The sequence below is a fragment of the Podarcis vaucheri genome (assembly GCF_965113315.1).
Source record: "Podarcis vaucheri genome assembly, chromosome: 4".
NCBI classification, from domain to species: domain Eukaryota; kingdom Metazoa; phylum Chordata; class Lepidosauria; order Squamata; family Lacertidae; genus Podarcis; species Podarcis vaucheri.
In genome coordinates, this window is record NC_138762.1 from 5,192,794 (window position 1) to 5,220,784 (window position 27,991).

Here is a 27,991-nt window from a genome sequence, read left to right on the forward strand (position 1 = left end):
CCTCCCTCCCCAGTCCTTTCCTTGCTTTGGTGTCTCTCCTGCAAGGGCTGCATCAGGTGAGTCTCCTCTCTCTCCCCCCAGAGGGTGCAGTGGGGAGACGGGGGGGGGGTCCCAGGGCTGCAGCAGGAGAGGGGGCCTGGGGGGCCTGATCTGCTCCTGCAGGGGGGACCCCAAGTCAGGGAGGAGAGGGTCCTGCCAGGGAGGGGCCAGGTCTGCCACGCTCTCCTTCCTGCAGATCAGAGGATCCCAAACTCATTTGACCCTCCGCCCCCCCTTTCAGAACAAAATCTCCCTTCTTCAAACAAAGGAGTCCCTGGGACTTTAACTCTGTGTGACATCGCTCAGCCTCATTGCACAACCGAGGAAACATGTGCAAATGGTTTTGCAAAGCTGGACGAGGAGGTGAACGCTAGCCCCCCCCCCTAAAATAAGAACAACGGGGATGAAGGAAGTTAAGGTGGGAGAGAAAGGCCAGGGATAAAGAGAGGGATCCCAGGCCATAGTCTGGGTGTTACATTGCAAACCAGTTTGTGTTAAGCTGTCTAACAGAACAACAAAAAATCAAGGGAGATGTCTTTGGCCCCGCCCACTTGGCCCTCAGGGGGTTGGCCAGATACATTCCTGGCCCTCAGAAGAGAGAAAAAGAGACCTCACCCCACGAATCTGTCTGGACAGCAGCAGAGATTGCAGAAAAGGAGACAGAAGCAGGGAGTGGAGGTGGGGTGAGGGTGGGGTGGGGGTGGGGAGCAACTCCTGAGGACCCCCAGGTCAGGACCCCCACTAGAGAAAAGCATCCATTTATCACAAGATACAAATGACTCCCTTGTCATTCGGTTCTGACTTCATGCATTGACTGGAAGGCAGCAGAAACCAGGTTGATTAATCTGACAGAAATCCCTTCAGTTGCCTCCACATTTTGCGTGGCTAGAAGGCTAGAGACTTATTTCTTCTCCTCTTCCTCCTCTTTCTTTTCAGAAAGATAGCTCATGGTCTGGGATCTGGTGCAGTCCAGCCCTCGTTCCTGGCAAGACTCATCCATGCTTGCTCAGGGAACCATTTCCCCTCCTATCCTCCAAATTCTGTAACAGAACAATGTATTTGCTTTGTAGGATTTGCTAGAGCTTCTCATTTAATAATAATAATAATAATAATTTTTTATTTATACCCCGCCCTCCCCAGCCAAGGCCGGGCTCAGAGCGGCTTACAAGCAATAATAAAAACAAGATGAGGGATTACAACTTAAAAACAAAAATAAAATACAACATTAAAATAATGGAACATTAAAATATTAAAATGAAGCCTCATTGCAGGAGAAGGAAAAGAAAAAAGAAAAAGGGGGCGGAGGGAATCAAATTGGTTCCAATCCAAAGGCCAGGCGGAACAACTCTGTCTTACAGGCCCTGCGGAAAGAAATCAGATCCTGCAGGGCCCTGGTCTCATGAGACAGAGCGTTCCACCAAGTTGGGGCCAGTGCTGAAAAGGCCCTGGCTCTGGTTGAAGCCAATCTAACTTCCTTAGGGCCTGGGACCACTAGGGTGTTGTTATTTATGGACCTTGAGGCTCTCCGTGGGGCATACCAGGCGAGGCGGTCCCGTAGGTACGAGGGTCCTAGGCCGTGAAGGGCTTTAAAGGTCAAAAGCAGCACCTTAAATCTGACCCTGTACTCCACCGGGAGCCAGTGCAGCTTGAAAAGCACTGGATGAATATGCTCCCATGGCAGAGACCCCGTGAGGAGCCTCGCTGCAGCATTCTGTACCCGCTGGAGTTTCTGGGACAGCTTCAAGGGCAGCCCCGCGTAGAGCGAATTACAGTAGTCAAGCCTGGAGATGACTGTCGCATGGATCACTGTGGCCAGGTCGGGGCAGGAAAGGTAAGGGACCAACTGCTTGATGCGGCGAAGGTGGGAAAATGTCACCTTGGCTGTTGCTATAACCTGCGCCTCCATGGAAAGGGAGGCGTCAAGGATTACACCCAAACTCTTAACGGAAGGCAATGGCACTAATTGGGCCCCCGCAAGAGAAGGGAGTTGGTCCCTCATCCCCATACCATCCCGACCTAGCCATAGGACCTCTGTCTTCGAAGGATTTAGTTTCAATCGGCTCCCACGAAACCATCCAGCCACAGCTTCCAAGCATCTGGTCAGTGTGTAAGGGGCCGAGTTGGTGTGGCCATTCATCAGCAGATAGAGCTGAGTGTCATCAGCATATTGATGACAGCCCAGCCCAAAGCTCCGGATAATCTGGGCAAGGGGGCGCATAAAGATGTTAAAAAGCATTGGGGAGAGAATTGCGCCCTGTGGCACTCCACACACCAAGGAGTGGCGTGACGACATTTCCCTCCCTAGTGCCACCCTCTGTCCCCGACCAGAGATAAAAGAGCACAACCAGTTACGGGCTATGCCCTGTATCCCCACGTCTGCAAGGCGATGGTCCAGAAGATCATGATCGACCATGTCAAAGGCTGCTGACAAATCTAAAAGGATCAGCAGTCCTGACCCGCCTCGATCCAGTTGTCTACGGATATCATCTGTTAGGGCAACCAGAGCCGTCTCCGTCCCAAAACCAGGACGGAAACCGGACTGAAATGGATCTAATGCCGATGTTTCCTCCAGAAACCTACCAAGCTGTTCAGCAACCGCTCTCTCAATTACCTTACCCAGGTATGGAAGATTTGAAACTGGGCGGTAATTGGATAGGTCTAAGGGATCTAATGAAGTTTTCTTTAAGAGTGGACGCACCACTGCTTCCTTCAGTTCCCCTGGGAATGTCCCCGTGTCAAGGGGACAGAACTTGGCAGAAGACCAAAGGGTTGCTTCCGATCTCTCAGAGGCTTCCTGAGAGCACAGATGGATGAGCAAGACTCAGCTGGCCCTGGAACAGGAAGAGGCCATGCCAACCAAACTGGGAGCAGTGGGGGGTTATGGGAAAACCCAGTGCAGAAGATCCTGGGTGAGGAGGACACCCTCCGCTCAGAGGTGCAGAGCCAGGAGTTGAGGCAGTTCTGCTGCCAGGAGGCCAAAGGACCCCGAGAGGTTTGCAGCCGACTCTACCATCTTGACCATCAGTGGCTGAAGCCAGAAAGGCACACGAAAGCTGAGATTCTGGACTTGGTGATCTTGGAGCAGTTCCTGGCTGTCCTTCCCCTGGAGATGGAGAGCTGGGTGAGGGACTGTGGAACGGAGACCAGTTCCCAGGCGGTGGCCCTGGCCGAAGTTTTCCTCCTGAGCCAGGCAGAGGAGAGGAAGCAGGTGAGAGAGACTTTCCTCTGGATACTCCCAAGGGGCTCCAAAGAGGACAGAAAACATCCCATAATGGTCTGCTGATGGCCCATCCTTTTTCTGGGAAGGCATCCATGGAATGAGATCTCACACTCTTCAGGTCTTTGTCATTCTAGTATTTCTCGCCATTCTCTGTTTTGAATCCTTGTTTCTTTCTCAGGGAAAGGATCTCTTTGCAGAAATGGACCTGGATTCCTGTGAGGCAGAGAGGCCTCCGTTGGACACCAGAGAGAGGCCACTGGGTAAGGAGGAAGGTGGTTTTTCTCCATTTGGTCTCATTCCGTTGGTTTCCCAACTCATCTGAGGGTTCTTTTCATCTTGTTTTGGGGGAGACAGTTGGGAACAAGGGTCCAGAGGAGGGGAGATGTATTTCTGCACAAACAAACATATGAAATGGGCACAAACATCTAAATGCTCTCAGCAGGTAAAGCTCTCTCAAAGGCCCATCTGTAGTTAGAGATGCCCTGTTTCACCTGTGAGAGAAGCAGGCACTCCTGGCGTCCTGCTTACCTTTTTTCTCTTCCAGGTGACAGAAGGATGCCGGCAAGACCTCCTGATCCGCCTTTTCATGGGGGCAGAAGGGAAGCAGCGGCTGTGGAACCAGATCAGGTCAGGGGAAGCTGCCTTGTGGGGACAGAGGCCGAGGGATGGAGCAATCTCATGGACTGGTTGGGCACAGAGGAGTGGTGGGAGGAAGCAGCCGGGGAACCAGGAAGGGAAGATGGCTCAGAGCCGAAGGAGTGGAGGTGGAGGAAGGATGAGCGGTCAGAGGGAGAAGAGGGAGAAGCCTGGGAAGAGGAGGTGTCAGAAGCTGAAGGGGAAACAGGGCTTAGTGAGCTGGGAGACTCTGTGGCAGAATGCAGTGCAGAATCAGAGGCAGAAGAGGAAGGAGGTGAGTGGGAGAGGAAGATCGAGAGGCTGAGGTGAGTCAGGAGAAGGAGGAGCCACCGGTGGCTCCCTCTCCTTTTGCCAGAAGCCACCCTCCCTGCTTGTCTCTCAGACCCAGGAGACCCCCTCTGCTAGATCATCCAAGACAAATGGCCATTCAAAATAGGCTTATTTTATTTCTAGATTGATCACTGAATGCTAAAATTGTTTTCTAAGCAGTGGACAAATGAGAACAAAAGGCGGCCTGGATTCGCCTAACCCATCGGCTGCAAAATGGGGCCTGCCTCCCATTCCTCCCCCTCCCCATTCCTCCATGAATCCCTTGAATTTGGCTCTAGGGCATTGGGAGGGAACTCCCCAGAAGAGCTCAGGAGGAGAGGAGAAAGTGGATCCTTCTATTGGGGAAACTGGAATGCTTGCCTAGGTAGAATGACTTGAATAACACAAGGTGGAGTACAACTTATTTGCACAAAAACGAATACCCATAATTTAAACTTAGAATAAAATAAGCATCCATAAATAAAATGTGCAGCAAAGCAATCCTATTGAAACAACACCGCAATTTACAGGAAGGAAACAACAGAGCATTGTGGAGCAGATCATATTTCTGCTGTCTCAGAGGAGGACTTTTCCCTTTTTCTTTTAGGGTCCAGTGTGCTTTGAAGATGTCGCTGTTCGTTTCATGGACGAGGAGTGGGCGTTGCTGGATCCTGACCAGAGAGCTCAGCATAAGGATGTCATGGAGGAGAATCGTGGGATCGTGGCCTCTCTTGGTAAGGCTCCCTGTGGGATCATCCTATCTGCCTGGAAATTCAAAAGATACGTCTATGGACCAACCTCATATATTTTCACAGAGCTCAACAGCGTCCCCTGCAACACCTGGGAACCTAACACCCCCACGATAAACAGTAAGTTACAGTTTTTTCTTTGAACAATCTTCCTCAAATTATTCCTTTTTCTACCACGATTGGGCTGGTCTAAACTGCCCAGGCCATCTTAAATGTCAGCTTCAGAATTGTTAGGAAAGATAAGTAGCTTCAGGTTTTCTGTTTTTGTTTTTGCTCCTGTCAGTCTTGGGTTGACCAAAGAGACGACTGACATTGGAGATGGAGGGGATGCCATGACTGGGCCAAACAAAATTCATCCCAGAGAAGAGATAGGCTTATTGAATTTCAGGTAGAAGTAGCAGTGGTGGTGATGATGAGGATGAGGATGAGGATGATACAGTGGTACCTCGGTTTACAAACTTAATCTTTTCCAGAAGAGGACTGTTCTTAAATCAAGGTACCACTGTAGTAATAATAATAATTTTTGTTTATACCCTGCCCATCTGGCTGCATTCCCCCAGCCACTCTGGGCGGCTTCCAACACACATATAAGAATGAAACATAAATAATAATAATCTGATCCCATATAAAAAAAACATTAACTTTAAAATGAACAACTTCTCCTAGTGGCCGAAATTGTGGAAACCTTTTGTGAAAAGTGTATTTCTGAGGTTTGATGGCTCTTAACACCACTTTTGTGTGGAGTAATACCATAAAATTATATAGCAATGGAAAGATAATGAAGGATGTAATGCAATGAATTTTATGAAGGAGTATTTATTAGAACAGCAGTCATAAGGAAAAAACGTGAAACCTTTGGTAACCATTGGTAACGTTTAGCTTTAATTACGGCCTTACAACACCTTCCCATGAAGTGAACCAAGTTTTTAGTTCTGCAGCTGTAATAATGTGAAACCAAGACTGAATTATTGCCTCTGTTACTTGGGCTTTATTGCTGGGTTGCTTCTGAATAACAAATTTCTTTAGTCGGCTCCAAAGATTTCTGATTGGGTTAAAGTGTGGGCTATTCCCAGGACATTCCGGCAGTGAAATATCATTATCTTGAATGCACCTTTTGCACACAGCAGCAACACGACATGGAGCTGAATCCTGTTGAAAATATATAAATGCTTCGGTATCTGGGAAAAGATCACCTGCGGAACACTTCAGTTTGGGCTCACGTATTTCGTTTATGCATTTTTCCGCATTTATATTCCCATTAATGACGCAAATTCTGCCCACACTTTTTGCTGCCATACAACCCCAGATCATCACACTGTCTGGGTGTTTCACGGTCAGTGTAATGCAAGTAGGATGTAAATCTCCTCTGATTCTTCTCCAATTAAAGAATCTTGCGTATTTCGTACCATCACTACCAAGCAAGGAGATTTGGGTCTCATTGCTCCAAATAACACTGTCCCATTGTTCCACTGTCCAGTTCACATGGGTTTAATCAATCAACTTTGCTTGAGAGATAACAATGGCTTTTTCCTTTTAATTCTAACATTTAGACCAGTCCTTGCACTCAACTTGCCATTACATTGCGCCATGTCATCTTGTATACACCCAGATTATTTTCTTCTGTCTTGTAGGAAAAGTCTCTCCACTCGTCCATCGTCACTTGCCTTTGTACACCTTTCCCTGCCTTAACAAGTCTGATTTTGTAGTGACTAAGTCTCCTTATACCTCTTCAAAAATATAGAAAGGCCAACTTTGGTTAAGTTTTCCCCAATCTCTCTTCTACTACTTTCTTCATAACTGTAGCCTTGTTCACTTAATAGTACAATCTTACATCACTTTCTGGGGACCATTCAACTCTTTGTGCCATTTCTATAATTTTATTATGTTTTACACCCTCACTAAATGAAAGAACACAAAAAACCAACCTACTTGATAGCAATCACATAACACACTGACAAAAGTCAACCTAAGCAAGTTGTGCTTCCTTTTTCTGGTTATTTGGCTATAACATTTGATTAAATACAGGTAATTGAACAAACTTTGTTGGATTGCATTCTTGATTGCATTCTTGATCAAATTATTTTTCCATTGATATATAATTTTATGGCATTACTCCAAAAGAAGTGGTGTTATAAGCCATCAAACCTCTGAAATACACTTTTTTCCAAAAATCGTCCACAATTTTCACCCCTACTTTATATATACAAAGCAACATTCAACAGCTCATCCGAATCTCATATTAAACAAACAACACAGGTAATGAACACACATGCAACTCCCTTCAGTTTTTCTCTATTTGTTCCGGAGGCTCTAATCCCTTTTTGTCTCCGATGCAGATTGTGATGAATTGGAAATTGAGAACAAAGGTGACCACGAAAAAATCCCCAGAGAGGAGAAACCACACAAAAAATTGGAGTGTGGAGAAAGCTGCCGTCAGAGCTCCAATTCCACTTCCCATCAACAAAATGTCATTGGAAAGAAACTCTATCAGTGCATGGAATGTGGAAAGAGCTTCAGGAAGAGCTCCTCTCTCACTTCCCATCAAAGAATTCATACAGGGGAGAAACCCTATCAGTGCATGGAATGTGGAAAGAGCTTCAGATATAGCTCCTCTCTCACTTCCCATCATAGAATTCATAAAGGGGAGAAACCCTATCAGTGTGTGGAATGTGGAAAGAGCTTTAGAAATAGCTCCAATCTCACTTCCCATCACAGAATTCATACAGGGGAGAAACCCTATCAGTGTGTGGAATGTGGAAAGAGATTCAGTGAGAGCTCCTCTCTCACTTCCCATCACAGAATTCATACAGGGGAGAAATCCTATCAGTGTGTAGAATGTGGAAAGAGCTTCAGGAATAGCTCCAATCTCACTTCCCATCACAGAATTCATACAGGGGAAAAACCCTATCAGTGTGTGGAATGTGGAAAGAGCTTTAGGAATAGCTCCCATCTCACTTCCCATCAAAGAATTCATACAGGGGAGAAACCCTATCAGTGCGTGGAATGTGGAAAAAGCTTCATTAAAAACTCCGATCTCACTTCCCATCAAAGAATTCATACAGGGGAGAAACCCTATCAGTGCGTGGAATGTGGAAAGAGCTTCAGTCTGAGCTCCTCTCTCACTTCCCATCACAGAATTCATACAGGGGAGAAACCCTATCAGTGTGTGGAATGTGGAAAGAGATTCAGTGAGAGCTCCTCTCTCACTTCTCATCAAAGAATTCATACAGGGGAGAAACCCTATCAGTGTGTGGAATGTGGAAAGAGCTTCACTGATAGCTCCACTCTCACTTACCATCAAAGAATTCATACAGGGGAGAAACCCTATCAGTGTATGGAATGTGGAAAGAGCTTCAGTCAGAGCGCCAATCTCACTTCCCATCAAAGAATTCATACAGGGGAGAAACCCTATCAGTGTGTGGAATGTGGAAAGAGCTTTAGGAATAGCTCCAATCTCACTTCCCATCACAGAATTCATACAGGGGAGAAACCCTATTAGTGTGTGGAATGTGGGAAGAGCTTCACTGTTAACTCTAAACTCACTTCCCATCAAAGAATCCGTACAAAGGTTGGAAAAACCATTATACAGCTTTAGGAGCCAGGCAAATCCACACCTTTTTAACCAGGCCTTTTTCTTATTGACATCTAATGCTATTTTAACATGTGGTGTTTTGTGTTTTTATGTTGTGTTTTTATGTTCTAAGCATACTGAGACGTGTGGGTGTAGGGAATACAGCCACTCTTAAATTCCTAGGGGTCTTTGCCCCCCCATAAAATATTTGAGGAGGCCACGCCCTAAGTTTTCTTTGTGTTTTTTTCAAATGCAACCTTTTATTCTTCCGCTACTTGCCATACAATTTCGCTTTCAATTTGCCCTTTTAAGACATTTTAAAAACCGCACAAAGGTCATGAGAAAAACAAAATACAAGAAAATACAAATGTGGACAGGTCCCAACGCAAAAGTTGCTTTAAAGGAGGCTTTCCCAAACTTGGGTCCCCTGCAGCTCCCGGGACTTCAGTTTCCAGCATCCCTCCCCATTGGTCCTGCTAGCTAGGGATGATGGGAGGTGTAGTCCAAAACCAGCTTTCTGCACCACCTAGAGTACCCACAGAATTTTGGCTTCTATTGGCAACACACATAGGAGAAGAAATGAAAGACAAACTTGGAAAGGGCCATACCAAATGGACATCTGGTGTGAAGAGGTCACTATCCCCACTGCTGAACAGTGCCACAGGTAGAGGAGATGGAATGCTAAAAGTGTTCTCTGGGGCAAGGGGAGCTGCTGGGAAATTGAACTACGGGCTCAAAATATTACTTTTTAAAAAAGTCGCTGCCATTATAGACCTTGCCATTCAAATGGTGTGCATGCATCATGTGATTGATAGTGCAAGACGGGCCTTACCTGGCCCCTTACCAATATTGTATTCAAGTCGGCACCACTGGGTCGGGCGGTTTACAAATTAAGTAAATACATAAATCACCTCCCTTTGCACATGTTCCAGCTTGTCTATATCCTCATTTATCTTTTTTAAAATTTATCTGAAGATTTTACAATATAAACATACAGCATGAAAGCATGGCTTTCTCAAAAACAAGCCAAGCCAGAGAAATCTCTCCTTTTCTTTTTTTGGATGGAGTTATAAACTTTGTTGATCAGTGGACTGCTGTGGAAATTGTGTATTTTGATTCAGTAAGGCTTTGAGAAAGTCCTCTGTGATATTTATGTGAGGATGCTGGTAAAATGTGACTGAATGAGGTAACTGTTAGGTGGATTTGACGGACCGAACCCAAAGAGGACTCCTTCATGGTTCCTCCTCATCCTGGGGAAAAGTGACAAGAGGGGTGCTGCAGGGTTCTGTCCTGGGCCCGTTGTTGTTCAACGTCTTGATAAATGACATGGATGAAGGAACTGAGGGGATGCTCACCACATTTGCACACGACACCAAATGGATCATAATGGCGTCCTCTCCTTCAGCAACAGACAGGGAGACAAAGAACAGTGCAAAAGCACAGCAGAGCGAAAGAGATAAGACTGACATCCGTTCTTACACTTTCCAAGCCTAGGAAAGTAAACAGGGGCATGTGACATACTAGCCACATATCCAGCAACGGGAGGAGTGAATTGCTAACTCACCACACATGATTGCAGGTGAGCTAAGTAAAAGAGTACCCTTTTCCTTATGGGGTACCCAAGAGCCCATATACAGTCCTTTTGTACGTTCTCTATCGGTAGGAGAAAATAACAGAGACCAACCAGAGAATATTGAGAAGCAAAGCAGCTAGTAAGCCTGTTCTTTATTAACTGTTGCAACAGGGTTCTCCACCCACACGCAGGAGAGAGGAGGAGGACCCCGAGCCCTGCATGTAAGCCCTTATATAGATATTTTTAATTGTCCGCCCTGGAGTCCAAGACCACCCCCAGAAACATCATACATACATCACAGAAAAGGCAGTCTACAACAGAAATCTGAGTGCATAGTTTTTACCTTGTCTGCCAGGTTACCTGTTAATGGCCACTTGACTAGATTACCTGGGGAGGCTGGCCATTCTTTTGTAATGATAATACTTCATTCCTGAGCCAGGTCACAGGCTCACCCTATTCACACCTTAAATGTGCCCTTAAGGCAGGATTTGTGAGGACAGAGACAATGGGGAGGTTTCTGCATTTCCTTTGACCTTGTAGAGAAATATTTGAGGTGACTGAAAGAGGGAAAGAGTCAAAATGGCTTTAGGACTTTTCCTGTGGGTTTTGGACATGTGGTTTATATATTAATATATGTGTTTGCTTGGTACATTTATATGTGTATACACACACACACACACACATATATATAAAATATCCTTAAAATTCTTATAACAATTCCCCCCTTTGGCGATATAATTTTTTTTGGTAAAATATTGTTATACACACACACACACACACACACACACAGCCACTCTTAAATTCCTAGGGGTCTTTGCCCCCCCCATAAAATATATGTGTTTGCTTGGTACATTTATATATATATATCCTAAAAATTCTTATAACAATTCCCCCCTTTGGGGATATAATTTTTTTCTAAAAAATAGTTGCCCCACAAATAATAACCTGGTATGTTGCAAATGGATGCCTTCGTGTAAATCTTAAGAGACTTGCCTGTCAGGTCTCTTAAGGCTATTTGCAGGTGTAGCAGTGCACATAGCTGGACATAGGATATCACATAAAAAATAACACATGTTGCATTTTGTACTAAATTACTTGTGGTATTCTAGCAGTTTGGGAGAAACATTCTCAATAGTGGTCTCTGCTTTACACTTGGCAGGAAGGTCAAATAATGAGTGAAAAATGCAGTTTGTTTTGTTTCTGCCTTTTTTGTGTGTTCCCAGGTGTCAAAGCTAGCTCTCGTCTGCTCTCACACCTCCATCATATCACAGCAGCAACAATCCCTGGTGAATCCCCGTAGGGCTTTCATATTGACCATGTCACCTTGTAGTGGCGCAGGTTGGGACATTTCTTGAGAGAGATGTCTGTGCCTTGGCCTTTCTATGGGATTTTTTATTATTATTATAGGCTCTGGTCTTCCACCCTAGGGAAGTTGCTCAGTTGTTCCTAAGGGACCAAAAAGCTGGATACACTTGCCCAATTCAAACGGAGTCCAATTAGAATTTATATAGCCCCATGGTTTGCCGACGTGGAGTTACGGCCCCACCTGGCGGTGGCGGTCGGCCTGGGCCTTGTACGCATTATTGGCCTGGCGCAGTTGCTCCATCAATAGTTGGTGCTGAGACTGGAGCTCCTGGAGCCAATCTGTCACCGTGGGGACCACAGATGCTGGCAGCACATCCAGGAACAAACGCGGGTGGTAACCGTAAGTGGCCTGGAACAGGGTCTTCTGGGTGGAGGCGTCCACCGCGTTGTTGTAAGCGAACTCCTTCAATGCCAAGTGGTCAACTCAGTCTGGAGGTACTCCAGTTTCCGGTGGTCGGTTCTCACTTCCACCAGTTGTCTTGCCCCCTTAGGATGATGGCCCCTTGCGGTGATGATAGGCCCTTGTGGTTCCGGGGTGCTGCCCATTCCCAAACTGCTGCCACTTTCCCGGGATCCATCTGCACCCCACCAGGGGACAGTTGGTGACCGAGGAAGTCCACTGACTGCTGGTGGAACTTTCACTTGCTGAGCTTAGCATACACGCGTTGCTCCCGCAAGCGCTGCAACATGGACCGGACATGACCCTCGTGGAGAGCTGGGTCATGGGAGTAAATCAGAATGTCATCTAGGTACACCACCACATACTTGTCTAGCAAGTCCTGGAACATGTGGTTGATGTGCCGTTGGAACAGGGCAGGCGCATTGCACAACCCGAAAGGCATTACAAGGTATTCAAACTGCCCATACCGGGTCCCAAATGCTGTCTTCCACTCATCCCCGGCTCAGATCCGAATCAAATTGTAGGCCCCTTGAAGGTCCAGCTTGGTGAACATCTGCACCCCTTGCACCCATTCCAGCAACTCTGCAATAAAGGACAAGGGATACCGGTCTGGGATGGTAATCTTATTCAGGGCCTGGTACTCATGGCAGGGACAAAGCTCCCCACACTTCTTAACAAAGAGTACTGGAGCAGCGGTGAGCGAGGTAGAGGGCCGAATGAACCCGCCCTCCATGTTCTTGCGAAGGAAGTCCTGCAAGGCTTAGTGCTCTGGCTCCGTAAGAGAGTATAGGCGGCTCACAGGCAGGGGCACCCCGGGCTGGAGGTCTATGCCGCAGTTGAAATACCAAGTGTGCCAACAGCCGAAATTCTGTGGCATAGGCGGCCACTGTGGACTTGCCCTGTTTCAACTGCCAAATCGCCTGATTGGCTTCACTCCCCTTGACTGCCCTTCTGAGGGCTGCCGTACGCGATTTCCAGGTGGTTGCAAAACCCTGTATAGTCTGTCAGCAAGGGAGAGTCTTGCCCGAGCAGCGGCAATGCCCACTTGGCTGCCCGGTTCTTCAGCAAGCTGTTCAGGAAGTGCACCTTAGTGCAGTCATCACGGAAATTCCGGGCTCGCCCCTGAATATACAGCTTGGTCTGGGCAAGAAACATGGGAAAGCTGGCCAGGGATCCATTGAATTTACCCGAGAGGCTAGGTCTAAGTCCAGTCCGTGGTCAAAGGTGCAACGTGGAGGCAGTCCGTAGTAGCTGAAGCTGGGTGCAGGGCAGGGAGTTGGGTGAAGTTAGGAACAGGCTTGCAAGCAGGGAGCCAGGGCGGGTCAGGAGCTCAGGCAGGAACTAGCAACCAACAATGTTGCTCCCGCAACTTGGAACTGGGGCTGGCCGGCTTTTATCCTCCCTGAGGCATAGGGTGGCCCCGATCCTCTGGTGACTCCCCTCTCTAACCCTGAGCCTCTGCAGCTCAGGAGAGGCTGGAGGGTTACCGGACCCAGAGGCAACCTCTGACGGGGCTGAGAGTGGAGCACCTGCAGGCAATGGGTCCTCCATCACCTCAGGAGACAGAGCAGACTCAGCTGGTGCCTGCACCTGAGGATCCACCACAGGTGAGGGCCCTTCAGGCTCATGCCCCAGCCCCGGCTCAGCTGGTCCTGGAGGCGGGGACTCCTGTGCAGGCTGGGATCCCTCAGGTGCAGCCTCCGAGTCTGAATCCCAGGCCATCACACCTTGTCAACAATGTGGAAGTGTAGTAGTCCCCAATTTGGACTTAGGAGACATTTGGTCTTTAGGAATGAACTGATTTATTGGGACTTCCGTCTATATTATTGCACTTTATGTGTTGTTTATGTGCAAGATAAACATTTGATATTGTGATAAGCATATATAGAAGAGTATTGTTTATCTGAATGCACAGCCGGTTACCTCTTGTGTGTTTGTCCATTCCAGGAACAGCATTCCTGACCCAGATGTTCACAGGAAGTCCCTAAGATGATTCCCCTTTCAAACAGGATACGTGAACCTAGGCCAGTAGGGTCCTCCTCTCCGGCAGACAGACAACCCCTTCTTCTTCTTTTTTATTAATGATTTTTATTGAAATTTACAATCACCAACCAACCCCCACCACCCACCACCAAAACATCACATCTTATTACATGTATCCTACTTTGTGTTTCATACATCCATTAGCTTCCGTCCTTCCCTTCCATCAGTTTTCCTATTCCATTCTATAGTTTAAGATACTTTAATTATAAATTATACCATGACATGAGATTTATTTCAATCCTGCCAACGTTTTCATATTTCTACAATTCTCACTTATATAAACCATAAATTTACTCCATTCTTTCTGGTACTTTGTCTCCTCCTGATTGCGAATTCTGTGTGTCAATTTAGCCATCTCAGCATACTCAACCAACTTTATCTGCCATTCTCTTATCGTCTGCATCTCCTGTTGCTTTCCACTTTAGAGCTATCAGAACTCTGGCTGCAGTTGTTGCATATAAATATAATCTTTGATCTATCTTTTTAATCCCTTCTCCCACCAAACCTAGCAAAAATTCTTCCGGCTTTTTGGGAAAACGGTACTTAAACATCTTTTTTAACTCGTTGTAAACCGCATCCCAAAACTCTCTTATTTTATTGCAAGACCACCGCATATGATAGAAGTCGCCGTCTTTTTCCTTGCACTTCCAGCAGGTTTTACTACTTGTTCTATACATTTTTTGCCAATTTGGTGGGAGTGAGATACCAACGATAAACCATCTTCATAACATTTTCTTTTAAGGCAGAACAAGCAGTGAATTTTATGCTCTCATTCCAGAGTTTGGCCCATACATCATATTCTATGTTATGTCTTAAATCAATGGCCCATTTTATCATAGCCTCTTTTATAAATTCATCTTTTGTGTTCCATACTAGTAAGAGATTGTACATTTTTGATAATAGCTTGGATTTACTCCCTAAAATATCTATTTGAAATTTCGATTTTTTTATCCTCAAATCCTTTTTTTTTTCCTCTTTAAAGACATCATTGACTTGATGGTATTCCTTTTTTTTAAAAAATGATATTTATTGGGGGGGGGAATTTAGAGTTACAAAAAAAAGAACAAAGAAAGAACAGAGAAAAACACAAACCACATCCAACAATACAAATTAAAACAAAAACAAAAATACAAAAATACACCGCAGACATTTAAAAACAAATCCATTATTCTCAAATCCTCAACTGTCATTACCTTCTTTCTTTGACCTCCTCTTCCTCCCTTTTTTTGTATCCTAGTTGTTAATTGTTGCAGCAAATCCTTTCCATATTTCATAAAATTCTGTCATTACATTACCGTAAACTATTTTAATCTTATCTTACTATAAAAAACCTTGAAACTTAAAACTTAAATCTTATTTTTACCAACTTCTCATAACCATAATATTCTTACATAATTCTTTAAACATTTTTACTAAAGCCAAGTAATTTCATTCCAACATTTTTCTAACATTCACCAATTTTATAAAACAATCCTAGTAGTAGAAAAAGAAATAAAAACAATCCAATCTTCATCCAGCGTCCCTTCCTCCTGGTCCCGGGTTTTGTCAGTCCTTGTTATCCCATCGATCTAGCGCATTAACCTGGTACAGTGGTGCCTCGCAAGACGAAAAGAATCCGTTCCGCGAGTCTCTTCGTCTTGCAGTTTTTTCATCTTGCGAAGCAAGCCCATTAACGGCTTAGTGGATTAGCGCTATTAGCGGCTTAGCGGGCTTAGCGGATCAGCTGATAAGCGGCTTAGCGGATCAGCTGATAAGCGGCATAGTGGATCGGCTGTTAAGCGGCTTAGTGGATCAGCTGTTAAGCGGCTTGGCGGATCAGCTGATAAGCGGCTTAGCGGATCAGCTGATAAGCGGCTTAGCGGATCAGCTGATAAGCGGCTTAGCGGCTTGGGGGAAAGGGGGGGAGGAAAAAAACCCCGCAGGAACTTGCAAGACATTTTCGTCTTGCGAAGCAAGCCCATAGGTAATTCGTTTTGCGAAGCACCTCCAAAACGGAAAACCCTTTCGTCTAGCGGGTTTTCCGTCTTGCGAGGCATTTGTCTTGCGGGGCACCACTGTAACCTTATATCCGAGGCCCTTAAGTCTCTTCCATGTCCCTTCCGCAGCTCTTCTTCATATTTGTAACTGTATTTTCCCTTGTCTCCTGCTTGTTTCACTCGTGGGAACTCCAGCTTAACAATATTTTTGACCCTTCTCGACAGATCAGCCCCTTTTCCATAATCCACACTAAATTCCATGTGATATTTAAGAACATGTTTCAAAATCCCTCCAAAATTAGGAGCTCCCACAATCCCAGACATCTCACGGTCCATCGCCAGACTTGAAAAGTCCAAACATGCCTGCATAGGGGGGGGGGTCTATCCAACCCCCCATTTCCAAACCAAACCAAACTTTTTCTTTCCAAATCTGGCTTTTTCCAAGTTCATTTGTCAAATCCGAAAGCTCATGTTCCTGTTGGGCCTGTTCTGTCAAGGCACACTCCTGATTTAATTCCTGGGTGGGCTCCACATATTTTTCCACTGCCTGTTCAAAATTTCTAATCGAATCAGCCATTAAATTCGCCTTCTCATGTAGCTGTTCCAGTAGGGCATTTGTTTTATAGAAAGCACACAACAGAGCTTCTGAATACATTGTCCTGCAAGGTCAGATGTCTGTTCCCATGATTGTAATCTGTAACAGCTGCCAGCTCCCCAGAGTTGGTTACAGTTTCACAGTCTCCCTCTAGAGGGAAAACTTCTATTTGTTCTTTCTTTTAAAGACAAGTCTAGCAACAAAAGTTTCCTTTTTCAGATATTTTGTCAATATTTGTTCCTTTAAGAAGCGAAGGGGAACAATGGAGTCAAAGTTTCTCTTCTTATAGCTATCTGTCAAAAATGTTGTCTCTGGTCAATGAGCTTCAAAAAAACGTCAGTCCTAACACCCCGCTCCAGGATCAGGACGGTGGAAAGTTACTTCACTTTACCTTCACTTCTGCAGGTTTAAACAGTCCAAAAAAATCCCCCCTCTTCTCCTGCTTCCGAAGGGGGTTCAACAATTTTAAATGATGAAAGTTAATCTTTTACAGGCGATTTTCTGAGCTCTAGTTTGCCATGTCGTTGCTTTAATCTATCTACAAAGAAACGGAAGGCAGACTTCCTGTTTAGACCTTCCCGTTTCAGCACCAAATTAAGGTGAACTTTTAAATCCAATTTTCCTTTCTGCTCACAAGTCCTTATTTAGAGTCCAGTTATCCAAGTTTAGGTACTCACGGGTGATTATTTTAGAAGCCAGATTGTCCCAGGAAAAAGGCAGCACTCTCCGGCAACGGCTGTGCGGCTTCGCTCCACGGAAGAAGCAGTTGACTCTCAGCACCGTGCCACTTCCCCCTCTTTGCTTCGGAGCCCGTTAGTGGGTTCCTTTGTGGGTTGGGGGGGCGCTAAGGGTGCCCGCCGAGTCCCATGGTCACAGGCTTCATCCGCCTGTGATTTTTGAATGGGTCCCCGCTTCGCCGTAGCGGGAAAGACCCGATTCCCGTGGAGCTGGTCCCCCCAGTTCAGAGGGAATCCGCCATTGCCGATGGCACCACCCCGGAAGTCTACTTAGGAGTGGTATTGCAACCATCTGTCAATTTTTCAGCAATACACTCATAGGGCTTTAATTTCCAACCTTTTTCGGCCTTCATCAAAATTTCCTCATTTGTGGCCCCTCTCCCTAGTACGTTCAGTTTTTTAACCGTTAATATATCAATTGGTGACAGCCACCACGGTGTTTTCCTTTCCAACAAATTCTTGTTTCTTTTCCAGACTTCAAATAAGGCACCTCTTATCACATTATTTGTAAACCCCTTACGCACTTTTGCCTTACCACCAAAGAGAAGAGTGCCATCCAAATCTATTGTTGAACCCCTCCAAATCTAACAAGTCTAGGTTCTCCTGAGTTATCCAGTCCTTTGTCCAACATAAACATGCCGCTTCATAATAGAGTTTCAGATCGGGTACTGCGAACCCCCCTCTTTCCTTCTTATCTTCTGTCAATATTTTAAATTTAATTCTTGGTCTTTTCCCTTGCCATAAAAAATGCGAGAGAGTTTTTTGCCACTCTTTGAATTGTCTTAAACCTCTTATTATCGGAATTGTCTGCAACAAAAACAACATTTTCGGTAGTAGATTCATTTTGTTCGCAAACATTCTTCCCGTCATTGATACCTTTAATCTGTCCCATATTTCTAATTCTCTTTTAATCTCCTTCCAGACTGGCTGATAATTGTCATTAAAAAGATTTATATTCTTTGCCGTCATCCAAATTCCCAGATACTTCCCTTTCTCCGAAGCCCCTCCCTCCCCCACTTCCCCATGGGGGTCTCCCACACCACCCATCACTCACCAGGATGGCTTTGGCCATCTCCTGCTTGGAGCAGTTCTGGGTTCAGAGCCCCCTGAGCTGAGCTGCCTGGCAGTTCAGGATCACCTCCTGCAGGGACAGCTGATCTTCCTCCAGCAGCTGAAAGGCAAAAGTCAGGCTGTCAGTTCCTCACAAAGGGAGGGCTTCTCCACATCCGAGAGTGCAGAGTGGGGGGCAAGGAGGGCAGGTCTGAGTCCCTGCTCTGGTTCTCTCCAATGCTCTCCTCTGGGGGAGGGATGTGCAACCGCAGCACATCTGCAAAGAGAAGGACATGGGGACAGGTGAGTCCCTCCCTGAGCACCTGGCAAGGCTATTCCAAGAGTTTTCTCCTGGATTCCAAGTCCTACTTCAGGGGAGGAGAGACACCCCAACCCTTGGGGGCCAATCCTGGCCTCCTTCAACCAGAATGTGGCTCCCCAGGCTAGGGGTAGGCAAGCTAAGGCCTGGGGGCCAGATGCGGCCCAATCGGATGGGGCCCAATCGGCTTCTCAATCCGGCCCGCGGACGATTCGTGAATCAGTGTGTTTTCAGATGAGTAGAATGTGTCCTTTTATCTAAAATTCATCTCTGGGTTATTTGTGGGGTATAGGAATTTGTTCATCCCTCTCCCCCCAAAAAATAGTCTGGCCCCCCACATGGTCTGAGGGACAGTGGACCACCTCATGGCTGAGAAAGGTTGCTGCCCCTTGCCTCAGGCTAACAAGATGGTCAATATCCGGTTTAAAGTAAACCTCTAAGTAATGAAACCAAATCGACCCAAGTCTGCCTTCCTCCACCAATCTGAACTTCACTCTTCAAGCCAAAAGACAACACTTCCCCGTCCCCGGGCGAAACCCCCTGGCCTTTCATTGGTAGAGCTGCCACCACACCAGTGGCGTTTACCTCACAGGGACTGACTGAGCAGGCAGCGAGATGCTTTCAGCCTCGGACACTTGGCGGGTTCTGAAATGGCCGTGCAGGCCAGATTCATGACCCTGGCAGGCTGGATTCGGCCCAGGGAACATAGTTTGAGGGCCCCTGGCCTACACTGACTGGCAGCAGCTCCCCAGAGTTTCATGCAGGGATTTCATCCAGCCCTTGCAGGAGATGTCAGGGGCTGACAATGGGACATTCTGCATGCCAAGCAGGTGCTCCAGGGCTCCCCATATTTCACTAGTCTTTCAACGTTATGCTATTAGCAACCGTGGAGATTCCACCTGCCTCTTTGAAAGGAGAAAACGCACCTGATCAATAGTAATTATTATTATTATTATTATTATTATTATTATTATTATTATTACCCCACCCATCTGGCTGGGTTCCCCAGCCACTCTGAGTGGCTTCCAACAAAATATTAAAATACAATTGTCCATCAAATATTCAAAGCTTCCCTAAACATAATAACAACAACCATCCATTTTCAGTCCATTGAATTAGCAATTGAGCATTTCTGGAAAGGGAAATGGCATAATTTTGTATATTAGTATGAAAAGCATGCATAAGAAAGTATTACTCATTTACTCATTTAATTTATTACTCATTATTACTCATTTTGCCAGGGGAAAGGTCTCCCTTGGGAGGTGGTGGACTCTCCTTCCCTGGAGGTTTCTCAGCAGAGATCGGACGGCCATCTGCCCTGGATGCTTTAGCTGAGATTCCTGCCTTGCTGGGGGTTGGACTAGATGACCCTGGGATCCCCTCCTCTCTCTCCACTCCTGAATTCCAGGAGGAGCTTCCTTGCCTCCTGCAAAGCCCTTTTCCCTGCAGGCTCCTCCTCTGGTTTCTGGCCAAGGGAGGGAGATGCTCAGAGTCCAGCCAAGAGCCTCACCCCCCCAAAAGGATATCTGGGCATGGGCGTAGCCGGGGGGGTCAGCTGCCCCCCTAAATCCATAAGAAATAATAAGAATCTGAGAGAGGGCTGAGCGGGAGGGACTCGGCTTGGCAAGGGTTAAAGGGAAGTGAGCTGCCTTCCTAGAGAGGCCAGGAAGCGCACGGGGGGGGCTGGTCCTCCAGAGCCAAGGCCCCTCCCTCCCCAGTCCTTCCCTGCAAGGGCCGAATCGCAGCCCCCTCCTGGGATCTGGTGAGTCCATAGCTGCCAACTTTCAGATTTGAAAATAAGGGACCAGCAGCCTCACCTGTCTACCAATCCGGGAGAGCAGCAGGAAGCAGCGGGAAAGGGCGCTGGAATAAGGGAATTTTCCGCAAAAAAGGGAAGGTGGACAGCTAAGGGTGAGTCTCCTCTCTCTCTCCCCCCAGAGGGTGCAGTGGGGAGACGGGGGGGGTCCCAGGGGAGGGTGCCTGGGGGGCCTGATCTGCTCCTGCAGGGGGGGGGGACCCCAAGTCATGGAGGAGAGGGTCCTGCCAGGGAGGGGCCAGGTCTGCAAAGCTCTCCTTCCTGGAGATCAGAGGGTCCCTGACTCCCACGAAATCTCCCTTCTTGAAACAAAGGAGTCCCTGGGACTATAACTCTGTGTGACGTCGCTCAGCCTCATTGCACAACAGAGGGAACATCTGCAAATGGTTTTCCAAAGCTGGACGAGGAGGTGGACTAGCCCCTCCCCCCCAAAAAAAAAACAGCGGGGAGGAAGGAAGGAAAAGTAGGAAAGAGAGGCCAGGGATAAAGAGAGGGATCCCAGGCCATAGTCTGGCTGCTGCATTGCAAACCAGTTTGTGTTAAGCTATCTAATAGAACAACAAAAAAATCAAGGGAGATGTCTTTGGCCCCGCCCACTTGGCCCTCTGGGGTTTGGCCAGATACATTCCTGGCCCCCAGAAGAGAGAAAAAGTGACCTCACCCCACGAATCTGTCTGGACAGCGGCAGAGATTGCAGAAAAGGAGATAGAAGCAGGGAGTGGGGGTGGGGTGAGGGTGGGGGTGGGGTGAGCAACCCATGAGGACCCCCAGGTCAGGACCCCCACTAGAGAAAAGCATCCATTTATCACAAGATACAAATGACTCCCTTGTCATTCGGTTCTGGCTTCATGCATTGACTGGAAGGATGGAGAAACCAGGTTGATTAATCTGACAGAAATCCCTTCAATTGCCTCCACATTCTACATTGCTTGAAGGCGAGAGACTTATTACTTCTCCTCTTCCTCCTCCTCTTTCTTTTCAAAAACATATCTCATGGTCTGGGATGCGGTGCAGTCCAGCCCTGGTTCCCAGCAAGACTCATCCATGCTTGCTCAGGGAACCATTTCCACCCCTGTCCTTCAGATTTTGTAACAAAACATTGTATTTGCTTTGTAGGATTTGCTAGAGCTTCTCATTTAGACGGGCAGAACTTGGCAGAAGACCAAAGGGTTCCTTCCGATCTCTCAGAGGCTTCCTGAGACCACAGATGGATGAGCAAGACTCAGCTGGCCCTGGAACAGGAAGAGGCCATGCCAACCAAACTGGGAGCAGTGGGGGGTTATGGGAAAACCCAGTGCAGAAGATCCATGGTGAGGAGGACACCCTCCGCTCAGAGGTGCAGAGCCAGCAGTTGAGGCAGTTCTGCTGCCAGGAGACCAAAGGACCGCGAGAGGTTTGCAGCCGACTCTACCACCTTGACCATCAGTGGCTGAAGCCAGAAAGGCACACGAAAGCTGAGATGCTGGACCTGGTGATCTTGGAGCAGTTCCTGGCTGTCCTTCCCCTAGAGATGGAGAGCTGGGTGAGGGACTGCGGAGCGGAGACCAGTTCCCAGGCGGTGGCCCTGGCCGAAGGTTTCCTCCTGAGTCAGGCAGAGGAGAGAAAGCAGGTGAGAGAGACTTTCCTCTGGATACTCCCAAGGGGCTCCAAACAGGACAGAGAACATCCCATAATGGTCTGCTGATGGCCCATCCATTTTCTGGGAAAGCATCCATGGAATGAGATCTAACACCCTTCAAGTCTTTGTCATTCTCTTTCTAGTATTTCTCGCCATTCTCTGTTTTGAATCCTTGTTTCTTTCTCAGGGAAAGGATCTCTTTGCAGAAATGGACCTGGATTCCTGTGAGGCAGAGAGGCCTCCGTTGGACACCAGAGAGAGGCCACTGGGTAAGGAGGAAGGTGGTTTTTCTCCACTGGTCTCATTCTGTTGGTTTTCCAACTCATCTGAGGGTTCTTTTCATCTTGTTTTGGGGGAGACAGTTGGGAACAAGGGTCCAGAGGAGGGGAGATGTATTTCTGCACAAACAAACATATGAAATGGGCACAAACGTCCAAATGCTCTCAGTAGGTAAGTCCTTCTCAAAGGCCCATCTGTAGTTAGAGATGCCCTGTTTCACCTGTGAGAGAAGCATGCACTCCTGGCATCCTGCTTACCTTTTTTCTCTTGCAGGTGGCAGAAGGATGCCGGCAAGACCTCCTGATCCGCCTTTTCATGGGGGCAGAAGGGAAGCAGCGGCTGTGGAACCAGATCAGGTCAGGGGAAGCTGCCTTGTGGGGACAGAGGCCGAGGGATGGAGCAATGTCATGGACTGGTTGGGCACAGAGAAGTGGTGGGAGGATGCAGCTGGGGAACCAGGAAGGGAAGATGGCTCAGAGCCGAAGGAGTGGAGGTAGAAGAAGGATGAGCGGTCAGAGGGAGAAGAGGGAGAAGTCTGGGAAGAGGAGGTGTCAGAAGCTGAAGGGGAAACAGGGCTTAGTGAGCTGGGAGACTCTGTGGCAGAATGCAGTGCAGAATCAGAGGCAGAAGAGGAAGGAGGCGAGTGGGAGAGGAAGGTCGAGAGGCAGAGGTGAGTGAGAAGGAGGAGGAGCCACATGTGGCTCCCTCTCCTTTTGCCAGAAGCCCCCCTCCCTGCTTGTCTCTCAGAGCCAGGAGACCCTTTGCATTGCAGGAATCTCTGCTAGATCATCCAAGACAGATGGCCATTCAAAAGAGGCTGATTTTATTTCTAGATTGATCACTGAATGCTAAAATTGTTTTCTAAGCAGAGTACAAATGAGAACAAATAGCGGCCTGGATTCACCTAACCAGCCCCATCAGCTGCAAAATGGGGCCTGCCTCCCATTCCTCCCCCTCCCCATTCCTCCATGAATCCCTTGAATTTGGCTCTAGGGCATTCGGAGGGAACTCCCCAAAACAGCTCAGGAGGAGAGGAGAAAGTGGATCCTTCTATTGGGGAAACTGGAATGCATGCCTAGGCAGAATGACTTGAATAACACAAAGTGGAGTACAACTTATTTGCACAAAAACGAATACCCATAATTAAAACTTAGAATAAAATAAGCATCCATAAATTAAATGTGCAGCAAAGCAATCCTATTGAAACAACACCGCAATTTACAGGAAGGAAACCACAGAGCATTGTGGAGCAGATCATATTTCTGCTGTCTCAGAGGAGGACATTTCCCTTTTTCTTTTAGGGTCCAGTGTGCTTTGAAGATGTTGCTGTTCGTTTCACGGACGAGGAGTGGGCGTTGCTGGATCCTGACCAGAGAGCTCTGCATAAGGACGTCATGGAGGAGAATCGTGGGATCGTGGCCTCTCTTGGTAAGGCTCCCTGTGGGATCGTCGTATCTGCCTGGAAATTCAAAAAATACGTCTATGGACCAACCTCATATATTTTCACAGAGCTCAACAGAGCCCCCTATGACACCTGGGAACCTAACACCCCCACAATAAAGTTTTTTCTTTGAACAATCTTCCTCAGATTATTCCTTTTTCTACCACGATTGGGCTGGTCTCAACTGCCCAGGCTATCTTAAATGTCAGCTTCAGAATTGTTAGGAAAGATAAGTAGCTTCAGGTTTTCTGTTTTTGTTTTTGCTCCTGTCAGTCTTGGGTTGACCAAAGAGATGACTGACATTGGAGATGGAGGGGATGCCATGACTGGGCCAAACAAAATTAATCCCAGAGAAGAGCTAGACTTATTGAATTTCAGGTAGAAGTAGCAGTGGTGGTGATGATGATGAGGATGATACAGTGGTACCTCGGTTTACAAACTTAATCTTTTCCGGAACAGGACTGTTCTTAAATCAAGGTACCACTGTAGTAATAATAATATTTTTTGTTTATACCCTGCCCATCTGGCTGCATTCCCCCAGCCACTCTGGGCGGCTTCCAACACACATATAAAAATGAAACATAAATAATAATAATCTGATCCCATATAAAAAAAACATTTACTTTAAAATGAACAACTTCTCCTAGTGGCCGAAATTGTGGAAACCTTTTGTGAAAAGTGTATTTCTGAGGTTTGATGGCTCATAACACCACTTAGTGTGGAGTAATCCCATAAAATTATATAGCAATGGAAAGATAATTTAATGAAGAATGTAATGCAATGAATTTTATGAAGGAGTATTTATTAGAACAGCAGTCATAAAGAAAAAATGTGAAACCTTTGGTAACCATTGGTGACCTTTAGCTTTAATTACGGCCTTACAACGCCTTGCCATGAAGTGAACCAAGTTTTTAGTTCTGCAGCTGTAATAATGTGAAACCAAGACTGAATTATTGTCTCTGTTAATCGGGCTTTATTGCTGGGTTGCTTCTGAATAACAAATTTATTTAGTCGGCTCCAAAGATTTTTGATTGGGTTAAAGTGTGGGCTATTCCCAGGCCATTCCAGCAGTGAAATATCATTATCTTGAATGCACCTTTTGCACACAGCAGCAACACGACATAGAGCTGAATCCTGTTGAAAATATATAAATGCTTCGGTATCTGGGAAAAGATCACCTGCGGAACACTTCAGTTTGGGTTCACGTATTTTGTTTATGCATTCTTCCACATTTATATTCCCATTAATGACGCAAATTCTGCCCACACTTTTTGCTGCCATACAACCCCAGAACATCACACTGTCTGGGTGTTTCACGGTCAGTGTAATGCAAGTAGGATGTAAATCTCCTCTGATTCTTCTCCAATTAAAGAAACTTGCGTATTTCGTACCATCACTACCAAGTAAGGTAGTGTCCCATTGTTCCACTGTCCAGTTAACATGGGTTTAATCTTTTCAACATATGCTTGAGAGATAACAATGGCTTTTTCCTTAGAATTCTAACATTTAGACTAGTCCTTGCACTCAACTTCCCATTACATTGCGCCATGTCATCTTGTATACATCCAGATTATTTTCTTCTGTCTTGTAGGCAAAGTCTCTCCACTCGTCCATTGTCACTTGCCTTTGTACACCTTTCCCTGCCTTAACAAGTCTGATTTTGTAGTGACTAAGTCTCCTTATACCTCTTCAAAAATATAGAAAGGCCAACTTTGGTTAAGTTTTCCCCAATCTCTCTTCTACTAATTTCTTCATAACTGTAGCCTTGTTCACTTAATAGTACAATCTTACATCGCTTTCTGTGGACCATTCAACTCTTTGTGCCATTTCTATAATTTTATTATGTTTTACACCCTCACTAAATGAAAGAACACAAAAAACCAACCTACTTGATAGCAATCACATAACACACTGACAAAAGTCAACTTAAGCAAGTTGTGCTTCCTTTTTCTGGTTATTTGGCTATAACATTTGATTAAATACAGGTAATTGAACAAACTTTGTTAGATTGCATTCTTGATTGCATTCTTGATAAAATTATCTTTCCATTGATATATAATTTTATGACATTACTCCAAATGAAGTTGTGTTATAAGCCATCAAACCTCTGAAATACACTTTTTTCCAAAAATCGTCCACAATTTTCACCCCTACTTTATATAAACAAAGCAACATTCAACAGCTCATCCAAATCTCATATTAAACAAACAACACAGGTAATGAACACACACACAACTCCCTTCAGTTCTTCTCCATTTGTTCCTGAGGCTCTAATCCGTTTTTGTCTCCGATGCAGATTGTGATGAATTGGAAATTGAGGACAAAGGTGACCACGAAAAAATTCCTAGAGAGGAGAAACCACAAAAAAAATTGGAGCGTGGAGAAAGCTGCAGTCAGAGCTCCAATTCCACTTCCCATCAACAAAATCTCATTGGAAAGATACTCTATCAGTGCATGGAATGTGGAAAGAGCTTCAGGAATGGCTCCAATCTCAGTTCCCATCAAAGAATTCATACAGGGGAGAAACCCTATCAGTGCATGGAATGTGGAAAGAGCTTCAGGAAGAGCTCCAATCTCACTTCCCATCAAAGAATGCATACAGGGGAGAAACCCTATCAGTGTGTGGAATGTGGAAAGAGCTTCAGTCAGAGGTCCTCTCTCATTTCTCATCAAAGAAGTCATACAGGGTTGAAACCCTATCAGTGTGTGGAATGTGGAAAGAGCTTCAGTCAGAGCTCCTCTCTCACTTCTCATCAAAGAATTCATACAGGGGAGAAACCTTATCCATGCGTAGAATGTGGAAAGAGCTTCAGGAAGAGCTCCGATCTCACTTCCCATCAAAGAATTCATACAGGGGAGAAACCCTATCAGTGCATGGAATGTGGAAAGAGCTTCAGAAATAGCACCTCTCTCACTTCCCATCAAATAATTCATACAGGGGAGAAACCCTATCAGTGCGTGGAATGTGGAAATAGCTTCAGGAAGAGCTCCAATCTCACTTCCCATCAAAGAATGCATACAGGGGAGAAACCCTATCCGTGCATAGAATGTGGAAAGAGCTTCAGGAAGAGCTCCAATCTCACTTCCCATCAAAGAATCCATACAAGGGAGAAACGCTATCAGTGTGTGGAATGTGGAAAGAGCTTCACTGATAGCTCCTCTCTCACTTCCCATCACAGAATTCATACAGGGGAGAAACCCTATCAGTGTGTGGAATGTGGAAAGAGATTCAGTGAGAGCTCCTCTCTCACTTCTCATCAAAGAATTCATACAGGCGAGAAACCCTATCAGTGTGTGGAATGTGGAAAGAGCTTCAGTCTGAGCTCCTCTCTCACTTCCCATCACAGAATTCATACAGGGGAGAAACCCTATCAGTGTGTGGAATGTGGAAAGAGCTTCAGTTTGAGCTCCTCTCTCACTTCCCATCACAGAATTCATACAGGGGAGAAACCCTATCAGTGTGTGGAATGTGGAAAGAGCTTCAGGAAGAGCTCCAATCTCACTTCCCATCAAAGAATTCATACAGTGGAGAAACCCTATCAGTGTGCGGAATGTGGAAAAAGCTTCATTAAAAACTCCGATCTCATTCCCCATCAAAGAATTCATACAGGGGAGAAACCCTATCAGTGCGTGGAATGTGGAAAGAGCTTCACTGATAGCTCCAGTTTCACTAGGCATCAGAGACTTCACACAGGGCAGAAACCCTATCAGTGCTTGGAATGTGGAAAGAGCTTCAGTCAGAGCTCCTCTCTCACTTCCCATCAAAGAATACATACAGGGGAGAAACCCTATCAGTGTATGGAATGTGGAAAGAGCTTCAGTCAGAGCTCCTCTCTCACTTCCCATCAAAGAATACATACAGGGGAGAAACCCTATCAGTGTGTGCAATGTGGAAAGAGCTTCAGTCAGAGCTCCAATCTCACTTCCCATCACAGAATTCATACAGGGGAGAAACCCTATTAGTGTGTGGAATGTGGAAAGAGCTTCACTGTTAACTCTAAACTCACTTCGCATCAAAGAATCTGTACAAAGGTCGGCAAAACCATTATACAGCTTTAGGAGCCAGGCAAATCTGCACCTTTTTAACCAGGCCTTTTTCTTATTGACATCTAATGCTATTTTAACATGTGATGTTTTGTGTTTTTATGTTGTGTTTTTATATTTTAAGCATTCTGAGACGTGTGGGTGTAGGGAATACAGCCACTCTTAAATTCCTAGGGGTCTTTGCCCCCTCATAAAATATTTGAGGAGGCCA

General features: G+C 46.1%; 1 protein-coding gene across 1 annotated transcript; it reads left to right on the forward strand.

Moving 5' to 3' along the window:
* Positions 1–3: 3 nt before the first annotated feature.
* On the forward strand, positions 4–27,991 carry LOC309530338 (uncharacterized protein). Its single transcript, XM_082219216.1, has 7 exons — positions 4–31; positions 20,301–20,344; positions 21,515–22,007; positions 22,204–22,297; positions 22,569–22,651; positions 23,597–23,723; positions 26,033–27,991. Exons 3-7 carry the CDS (start codon positions 21,606–21,608, stop codon positions 27,697–27,699), a joined length of 2,373 nt encoding a protein of 790 aa, XP_082075342.1. The 5' UTR covers positions 4–31; positions 20,301–20,344; positions 21,515–21,605; the 3' UTR covers positions 27,700–27,991.

Coding starts and splice junctions, on each gene's coding strand:
- LOC309530338 (XM_082219216.1), top strand. CDS start 21,606: ATGGATGAGCAAGACTCAGCTGGCCCTGGAACAGGAAGAGGCCATGCC. Junction 22,652..23,596: donor CGGCTGTGGAACCAGATCAG/GTCAGGGGAAGC, acceptor TTTTTCTTTTAG/GGTCCAGTGTGCTTTGAAGA. Junction 23,724..26,032: donor TGGGATCGTGGCCTCTCTTG/GTAAGGCTCCCT, acceptor TCTCCGATGCAG/ATTGTGATGAATTGGAAATT.